The sequence below is a fragment of the Octopus bimaculoides genome, chromosome 17 (assembly GCF_001194135.2).
Source record: "Octopus bimaculoides isolate UCB-OBI-ISO-001 chromosome 17, ASM119413v2, whole genome shotgun sequence".
Taxonomy (NCBI): Eukaryota; Metazoa; Mollusca; class Cephalopoda; order Octopoda; family Octopodidae; genus Octopus; species Octopus bimaculoides.
In genome coordinates, this window is record NC_068997.1 from 29526160 (window position 1) to 29536425 (window position 10266).

At 35.0% G+C, this 10266-nt stretch overlaps 1 protein-coding gene across 1 annotated transcript in view; it reads right to left on the reverse strand.

The window, feature by feature from the left end:
• Positions 1–10266, reverse strand: part of LOC106878400 (protein spire homolog 1) — an 81071-nt gene that overhangs the window by 11071 nt on the left and 59734 nt on the right. The window contains exons 9-11 of the mRNA XM_014927596.2: positions 5768–5885; positions 1708–1817; positions 846–909 (exon numbers count right to left, since the gene is read on the reverse strand). Coding sequence (XP_014783082.2) covers positions 846–909; positions 1708–1817; positions 5768–5885 — 292 coding nt within the window. The remainder of the gene's footprint in view (positions 1–845; positions 910–1707; positions 1818–5767; positions 5886–10266) is intronic.

Consider the following 10266-nt stretch of genomic DNA (forward strand, 5'->3'; position numbering starts at 1 on the left):
CGTGAGAATTAGAGGTTGGGAAGCAAACCAACTAAGGGATAGTACCTATCCAATATACTGCTGCTAGTGTGCCCAATTATTAATTTCCAAGTGCTGGTTATTGCATAGCAATTTCGCAATTGGGCAGGGGTAAAAAGTGGTTTACCCTTAATTTATATGGCAAAAAGAAAATGGAGGGGATACAAAAATGACATACATCATCTGGTAGACATTCTATTATGTCTGTTTATTCCAAAACAAAAGGAACTGATCTTTTAATCTTTTACTCTTTTATGTATAACTATTATTACTAGTATATATTTGTGTAGCACACAGTCTTTGCATTGTGTATCTGTTCTTATAATACTCCCTTATGTTTTGGAATAAACAGACTTATAGAATGTCTACCAGATGATGTATGTCATTTTTGTATCCCCTCCATTTTCTTTTTTGCCATATATATATATATATATCTTAATATATAAAGCTGAAGTTGTGTGTCTGTGTGTACATTTTTACATCATAAGGGTTTTTTCATTGTAAGGCTTTCTTTTTTAGTTGATTTTCACCTAGCAAGACTTATCATAGATGGCATAATAAGTCACATCTGAACAACGTCGGGTTATACTGCTAGTATATATATAAGCTTCTGAACAGTTTCCATTTACCAAAGTCTGCTCAAGGTATCAGTCAACCTGAATCTATTGGAAAAGATTCTTGCCCAAGGCACTGTGTAACAGTTTTTAATCCATTTGTTCCAAAAACAAAAATCCAACTCATAAATGAAAACATCAAAAAATGGAAGTAAAACAAAATTTTTTAAAAGTACAAAAATTTCAAAATATGAAACTTAAAATAATTTTCACCTTGTCTCTTGACAGTGTCTTTATTTTCAGATCCTTCTCGACAAGATAATTCTTCATCATCAGCCTAGGGAGAGAAAAATACATCCAAATGAACAACACCTTAATATAACCATGAAAGAAAAAGTACTTGAGATTTCTGAGCTGCTTTGACTGAAACAGAGTTTCAACACTCCCGCCCCCACCATCTTTTACAAAAATTCAATAACATCAATTCAAACAAACAGTTACTAATTAGAGCATCACCATAGCTGAATTTATTTGAATGAACCATGTATTAGACAATTCAACAAATACAGTGAAGGCTGTGTTTCTCCAATGAATTTCGTTGATTACTGAAACATGTCCAAACATGCATTTCGTAATTGTCAGAAGAATGAAAGTTTTAGTCATTGATTAATATTATTTACATTTGACGGGCATATAGTGTAGTGGTTAAGAGCTCAGGCCACTAACCCCAAGATTCCAAGTTCGATTGCAGGCAATGACCTGAATAATAGTAATAACATCGAAAAATACCTTAGGAATGAGAACCCAGGTTCAAAATTTCCCCAAGACACTTGATGAAGGATCAGCCGAAACGTTGTGTTAACAACAAACAAGATGAGGACAAATATCCACCAAATGTAAATAATGTACATAATTCCACATCTCTTAAATATAAAACTGTATTATTAAATATTGTTTTACTATTCTTCACTTCATATTTATTTCTAGTTAAAATACTTCATACACGTGGGATTATTATTATAACTATATTACCTTACCTGTGTATCACATAGTTTTAAAAAAATATGGAAATTGTAAAATGCTTGTGCATTGTAATGAAAAGGATACAAACTAGTGCAATTTAGACATCACTTACCTCAAAACTGTTATCAAGAATCAGGTTGAAATCTGGTTTTATAACTCTGCGTACAGGTAAAGGACTCTCTTCGTCATCATCGATATTCAGTTTAGTACGAGATGTTTCAACTGTGAATAGAAACATATTTAAGTATTCTCAAATCTATCTTGTTTATCTATCAACAAACATCTTCAAATAAAATTTGCACATGAGAAGAAAGGATATCTCCTTTATAATTTAATAACTACGCAGTTTTCTTCTATGGATGATTCAATCAACGACACCTGTCCTCCAAATTGATGACCTTATGTTAATATTTTTTTTTTAACTTTCAAATAGCCCATGTATGAAATATACAGACTAGTTTTAACTTTTATACAATTACTGGTCTAAGCTGCAAGCCTTTAGCATCTGGATGAAGGTTTAGTTGTTCAGTATTTTTCACTAATTGGCACCAATACCATTGAGTCGTGCACTGGGTGGATAAATACAAGTCAAAGCTGTACTCTCTCTGTCTCTCTCAGGCAGATCTCAGCCAGAATAAGGAATTGGCAGAGAAGCCAGTCATACCTCTCAACCATGCATTGGTTTTACACATGAGATTCAAACGCATCCTATTTCTTTCTCCCACAAAACTCAGCCAGAACAAAGAATCCACAAAACTGGTCATTTCTTACTCTGAATATACAAGACTCTTATCAATTGAAACGAAATATTAATTGCTGTATCTCTCTTCTACTAGATTCTCAACAACATTTGTTATTCACACTACATAGAACTTGGCTTTCTAGAACACATGAAATAAACTGGTGAGCTGACTTTTATAACACATTCATATGAACAACACCACTTCCACAACAAACTTTCATTTGAATCTTGTTTTATGAATGTTGTAATTGAACTCTTCTGTCTGAATGTCATTGAATGAACATTTTGAAGTATAAACCCCCACACACAGAGTTTATCTTCATTGAATTAGAGTACCACTCTAAGCGTTGTCACTCACATCCATATTCTACAAGTTGACCATTTTGTACTTGAAAGTGGGGGAGGTCAATCTCTTCAAGAATAAAATTTTGTTTGTGGAAATATTTTTTTTTACAACTGTATTATGAATCTCTTTTCAACATTCTTATTTTTGTAGTTCTTAAAAATTAGTTTCTTCACTGTAGCTTTTGTAAGTTTTGTCTTTAGAAGGTTTAAATAATAAAAATATTACAATATCATACAAAATACTATGGTAAAATACAAAACTTATAACAGAAAAAGCTTAGAGAACGTAAAAATACATGTCTTTAAAGAACTTAGATCAAAATTGCATCAGTTGAAATATTGCCTCCACCAAAAGACAAAATAATATACAATGTATTTGATCCAATGAAATTTAAATAAATACATTCACAACCAAATTAATGACTAAAACAAATATAGAATATAATAAATGAATATTGAAATCATTTTCAAAGACTTGATTTTCCATTTACTAAAACTGCACAAAGGAAATAAAAGCTCCAAGGGAAATCACTATTTTTACTTTCAATTGTCTCCCTTACATAGTCACCATAATTATAGGAAAAACATTAAGGTAGAGTGAGGACAAGAAGCAATGTTAAGACAGAATCCAAAATGGTTATTATTTAGCATCAGGTTTGGCATTATGCTGTGCTTGAGAAGAAGCCCCATCAAGCCAAGCAAAATCACAGTGGTGACAGATACCCGTGTCGCACAAATGGCACCCATGCCAGTGGCACATAAAAGCATCCACTCACAGAGTGGTTGGTGTTAGGAAGGGCACCCAGCCATAGAAACCATACCAAATCAGACTGGAACCTGGTGCAGTTCTCCAGCTTACCAGCCCTGGTAAAACCGTCCAACCCATGCCAGCATGGACAACAGACGTTAAATGATGATGATGACCATTCTTATCTTTAAAGTATAGTGTAGGTAAGACTACATCATGCAATGTGTTACCTCAGGGTAACATGTAATTTGAGGGTTATTTATCAATTTCTAGCAGGTTGAGTAAGCAGAACAAAAGGCTCCCTCACTGGATCATCAGTATTACAGTTTTGAAGAGCAGATGAATCCTTTCAATTAAATATTGGCCCTTACTGGAACTCATCTGAATATTAAAAAAGAAAAGGCCTTTGAAAGATAAAATTATTTCAAACTCAGTGCTGCCTGACTGGCTCCCGTACCAGTGGAACGTAAAAAGTACCATTCAAGTGTGGTCGATGCCAGTACCGTTTGACTGGCCCTCGTGCTGGTGGCACGTAAAAAGCACCCACTACACTATCGGAGTGGTTAGCATTAGGAAGGGCATCCAGGTGTAGAAACCTTGCCAGATCAGATTGGAACCAGGTGCAGCCTTCTGGTTTGCCAGCCCTCAGTCAAACCTTCCAACCCATGCCAGCATGGAAAGTGGACATTAAATGATGACGATGTTAGAATGTTTTTCAGAGAAGATCAGCAAAGCATGCCCTGAAATATAGGGACTGTTTATAGAATAAACCTGTTTATTTGGGGAATAAATCATTCGCATTCTATTGACAAATGTAATCTGGTTGTTGGAAAACTAACCCCAAATATTAACAAAGCCTTATTAATAGAAGCAGGGTCCAATTACTTGGGAAAATTGGATTGGAAGCAAATACCAGCTAAAAACAAATATAGCAGACAACAGGCTGAAAGGACACAGATATATTTAGTAAATACCAGAAAGAGTCCTGCTTCTGTATCTAAATTTATTATAGCTAAGTTCTCAATGAGAACACCAGAATCTAAATGATTAAATCAGATAGTTTACATGCTGCAAACTTCATAAAATTTTCATGTGGAATTCACCTGTTTAATGTATATTTTTCTTAATGGAACAGGTTTCCAAATTGTTAAACAATAATCAATCCATTCTACTCATCAATAAATCATCTGAGTTGCTGTTTCATCTGCTGCTATGGCAACTACAATGGCCTTGGCTCCTTTCAATTCAATAAGCTTTATTGCTCTCTCTCAACCAAAACCATTCAATACATCTGCCTCTCCTCTTACCAACTTCTTAGACTCCACATTCAGAAATTTGTACAATCCTCTTATCAAGCATGAAATAAATAGATTAGACTCATCTCATTTCATTTAAAAGGCCAGGAACAGTGTTCCATCATCTTCAAGAAATAAATTTTAAAATGGAAAACTTATGGCTACATAGTTAAGAATTTCACTTCACAATCACAGACTTTCAAGTTCGGTCCCACTGCATGGCACCTTAGGTAAGTGTCTTCTCTTCACATCTTCCCTTCACCTGTGCTCACCATCTGCTCTATTCCCCTTCAACTTCCCTGCTGAATCTCTTCCCTACAACATGTCCTCCCCTCCACCCACCCCATTCTCCTTTTGCAATCTTGTGAATTTACCTGCCCTTTCACCCTATCAAAAATTCTTACCCCACTTATACACCCTCCCCTCTTCCCTATTACATCTTCATCTTCTCCCACTCTCTCCTGCTGAGGTAGCCCTGTATTGCTTCTTCTGCAATACCCCTATTTCTGTCCCTTTATTCATACTGTAGCCTCTCACCTGATACAAAGCCATGCACCCACCTCAATTCCATTCCCCCAACTCAGTTGAGGAGTCTTAAGTTAGTTGGTGACCTCACTGCTACTGGTTCCACATAAAAAGCAACCAACTCTGAAGTGGTTGGCACTAGGAAGGGCATCCACCTGTAGAAACCATGCCAAAGCAGACAATAAAGCTTGGTGCAATCTTCTGACCTTGCCAGCTCTTGTCAAACCTTCCAACCCATACCAGCATGGGAAATGGATGTTAAATGATGACGATGATGACGATATAAACAAGTGTTCACATGTCTGTGCCTGGTTTTGTCCTCAATCTACGACTCAACAACAGGTGTTGGCTTATTTACATCCTTTTAGAGTATCATAGAAATAAGTACCAGACTTATTTTTGAAAATATCCAGTGACCGGATAAAAGACACATATGGAACCTAAAATTAAAGATGCTTAATAGAGTCTTTCCAAAACATGCCTGGAAATCAGAAATATGATAAACCTCAATAATTACCCAAGACTTTTCCTTCTTTGATTGGGCGAAGTTTTGGTTGAGATCTGATTTCGATGAGAAGCTTTTCATGAGGGTCCGGTGATCGTGGGGGTAACTTGTTTACAACACGATCTTTCATCTGAAAGGAAAAGTAATCCAGTCTTAAGTGTTACAGCAGATCTTTCATATTAGTACACAGAAGTACATACTAGTGTTTCGGAGTGAAAGACATGAAAGCATTACTACATTAGTCTCAGTAAGCTAACATTAGTCAACTACAATATAATCAGTTAGTATAACTACGTGAAACAAACAGCTTTACTAGCAATAAACTAAATTACACATTAGTACAGTTTATCCATTACACTATCAGTAACAACACACTAGACACGTTGCACCAACTATAATTTACCTTTCATGCACTGTATTATTAATTATTAAGGTGGCGAGCTGGCAGAATTGTTAACAAACAGGGCGAAATGCTTAGTGGCATTTCACCCGTCTTCACATTCTGAGTTCAAATTCCGCCACGGTCGACTTTGCCTTTCATTCTGTTGGGGTCAATAAATTAAATGCCAGTGAAACACTGGGGTTGATGTAATCGACTAGTCCCCACCCCCGAAATTTCAAGCCTTGTGCCTATTGTAGAAAGGATTATTATTATTGTTGTTGTTTATTCAAGTGAGTGGTTGTAATATGAAGGAGAGTAAGTCAAGAGTGACTTTTAAGTGGCAAGCTGGCAGAACTGATAATATGCCAGACAAAAAGCTTAGTGGTGTTTCATTTTTATGTTCTGAGTTCAATTTCTGCTGAGGTCGACTTTTGCCTTTCATCTTTTCAGGGTCAATGAAATATGTAGCAGTTAAGCACTGGAGTCAATGTAATTGACCAGCCACAGACCCCCAAAATTTCAGGCCTTCTGCCTACATAGAAAGAATATTACGAACATTGCTCATTGTGTGAGTATTACTCTAATATGATTAACACTGGAACCTTCAGGAAATATCCAACCAGGACTTCAGTTTTTCCATAAGCAAAGACCTAGTCTTTGGAAGACAGATTTGGCAGCATTACTTATGTAAAGTTAGCATAGAATGGTAATATCATGGCACAACGAATAAAGTGTTAAGTTAGACCATCAGCTTTTTAAATGTTTTATTATATAAAAACTACTGAGTATTAAAATTGTTTAATAACTAAAATTGGCAGACACAGTGCCCTTTACTCAAAGAGATACACATGCACCAGTGTAGTACCTTTAGAACACTCTGGCATTTTAGGATTTGCCCCCCCCCCCCGCAAAAAAACCCCCCATTTGACATGTAACAGATTGTTCAGAGTATCTGTAACAAGTTGGAAAGGGTCAGAATTTATGCAAAGGAAAGACAGCAGACAAGATTATTTCCACAATGTATGTGTAACAAGGATGCTGTTGCAGATTGTTAATATTTTCAAAGTCTCTTTCATGGAAGCAATGCTAGTCTTGTATAATGCATCTACAATGTATATAGGTGGGGACTGTCTGTGGAATGTTAATGAGTGCAGCATGGTATCGTTTACATAGAAGTATGTGTAATTAGCAGTAACAAGGTTATCAGTGTACAATAGAAAGTAAGAAACGGTGAGAAATTACATGAACCATACGACATCCTCAAATTTTGGTTCAATTAACCAATAAACCGTAACAGCTGAAACGTGTGTCTTGCAAATGGCTCAACTGCTGAAAAACAAAGTCCAATGTCGCTAAATTTCATTCGGTTTATTGCAGAGAAAAAATATTCAAGAAAGTCATTGAACAAAGGAATATTGTAGAAAAGCAGAACCATTTATTTTGGGGAAATGTTGCCAGACACTTAACAGCAATATAATGAAAACAGAAAATTAAACAGGAATGTTTGCTCATCAAGTTAATTTCATTTTAGATTAAGTCTGCTTAAAGACTGTCATTTGTGATGATTCATTAACAGAATGTATTATATCCTGGTTTGTGAGTTGATGGATTATTAAGTTTAATGTTCAGAACAAAGAGTCATGAATGCTGTGTTTGAATGCTTAGATTCTTCAAGGTCAAGTTTACTTATTTATAAACTCACCTCTTGCATAGGATGTCTGATAAGAAAGTATACAGATTGATTTTTGATGTTGATGGCCTTGTAAACTTAAAGATACATACAATACTGGCGCACAAAAATTGACTTGAAAGTAATATACTTAGGAATATTGTAGAAAATACAAAATAAATACAACTATAATAAAACTGGGAAGAGCAAATATTGAATAAACATCTCAATAATAAAAATTGGACATTGTGTTCTTTAAAACATGCATCAATTTTTATGCTAAACCAAGACTGGACACAGAAACTAGCTGTGCAATTAATAAACTTAACCCTTATTTTACTTGAACACATATCAAAGACTCCCCACTCCCTGTCATGTTTTTAAATATGGTGTATCTCATTTTGTAATTGCTGCCTTTGTCACATGCAGCCTTGGTTTGTCACTGTACTACCATGTTTATTTACATAAACTATTTGATTTCAAATACTTATTTCAATGAATTTTTTTTTTCCATTACAGTTAGCAATGAGCAGTAGAGTTAGAGCTATTGGACATCATTACTCTTCTGAAAATGCAAAATGTAAAGTGAATGAAGAAAAGAAAGAAGAGACCAGCTATAGAGATTGAAAACCTGTAAATTAACAGAAATTTATGATACTCATGAAAAAGATGATGGTTGAAGCTGGAAATAAAGAAACAACCAGCACTAATGTGGCAGAAAGCATCCAGCAACAACCAGCAGCTATTCATTTATTGAATGTGATACAGTAAGTGAAAAGAACAAGTGCTCTTGTGATATTGGTAAATGGCCAATTTTGATGATTGTATTTGTGAATCCAATAGAGAACCAAAAGAAGCAACATGCTAACAGTGACTTCTTTTCAACCATTTGATCATAAAAAAAAAACTGAAGACACAGTCAGATTTTTTTTTATTTCACACATGTTCATAAATCTACAAACAAGCTACCTGCAAGAAATTAGTAATTCAGAAAATAAACAAAACCTATTTTGTTTTCCATAGGATATTGTTATGACTTGAGGTTATTCATAGCTTACTGGAAATAGTTTAATGACAAGAAAAATACAAGGAATTTGTGTGGTCAACATCACTTCACATAGATAAATGCTATTCTCATGGTTCATGCACAAAAGCAAAAATATTGGTGCACACTTGTAGAGGGAATAATTGAAATTATAAACTTTTTGTTAAAAGGTTTGTTGTTTTATGATGGTGGATCTGCTCATAGTAGGAATTATTGAAGAATGCTCTTTGGCCATTCTTTTCTGGCAGAATATATAAACACGCATGAAATCAAATCTAGTTGATAGAAATTGTATCCAAAACAGCATAAGAAGGATTTATTAATCTGATTAGATCCAGCATACTAGAACACATTATCTATGGAGTGAGAGAACAAAGTATTATTCTGTTTCTTTGGATTCTAATCCATATATTACCTCATGTGAACCAGCCAACTTTGATTCTATGCTGTTTTTACCATAGAAGTTTGGGGATATGGAAAGTCAGAGTAAGTTAGTGAATTTACCGTGACAATTTCATTAATATAAAAGACTGCTGTAATCAAAATTACGAGAATACCTGTAATATAAGTGGCAGAAATGTGCTGGCAGATCAGCACAAATTAACAATCTGAGTTTATAGACTGTATTTCATGCTTTGCCCCCATTCAGTAAGTTTGACTGGAAACTCTGCTGCCAAATGCTGGAAAGACGCATTCATTTTTAAATAATTTGTATAAAGCCTGAACACAATTTTTGTTTTTTATCAATGAGGTCTCCTTTCTGCTACATAATTTGGAGGTGATGGTGCACCAATTGAGAGAAAAATTCCAGAAACCAGGTTCCCAGTTCATGCAGATACATCATAAAACCCTTTCATACAAGTTTTCCACAACAAAACAAGTCTTGGATGACATAAGAGAAAAACAATGATCAGAAGATTATTTACATTTGATGGATATTTGTCCTCATCTTGTTTGTTGTTAACGTTTCGGCCGATATATCCTCCAGCCTTCATCAGGTGTCTTGGGGAAATTTCAAACCTGGGTTCTCATTCCTAAGGCATTTTTTGATATTATTATTATTATTATTTTATTATTCAGGTCACTGCCTGGAATCGAACTCGGAATCTTGGGGTTAGTAGCCTCCGCTCTTAACCACAAGATGAGGACAAATACCCGTCAAACGTAAATAATATAAATATTGTACATAATTCCTCATCTCTTAAATATAGAACTAAATGATCAGAAGAGTGCTGAGGACAGGCTCATGGATCAGTGATTCTTTAAAATGCTCCAAGACATGTATACAGCTTATGCCTCTATGGATATATCCAAGGTAAGCAATCTACTTTCTCAGTCATCGAGCAAAAAAAAAAAAAGGTGAAAGATCAGAGTGTGAAGATTATTGATAAGCTTCACTGTGTGTGTGTGTGTGT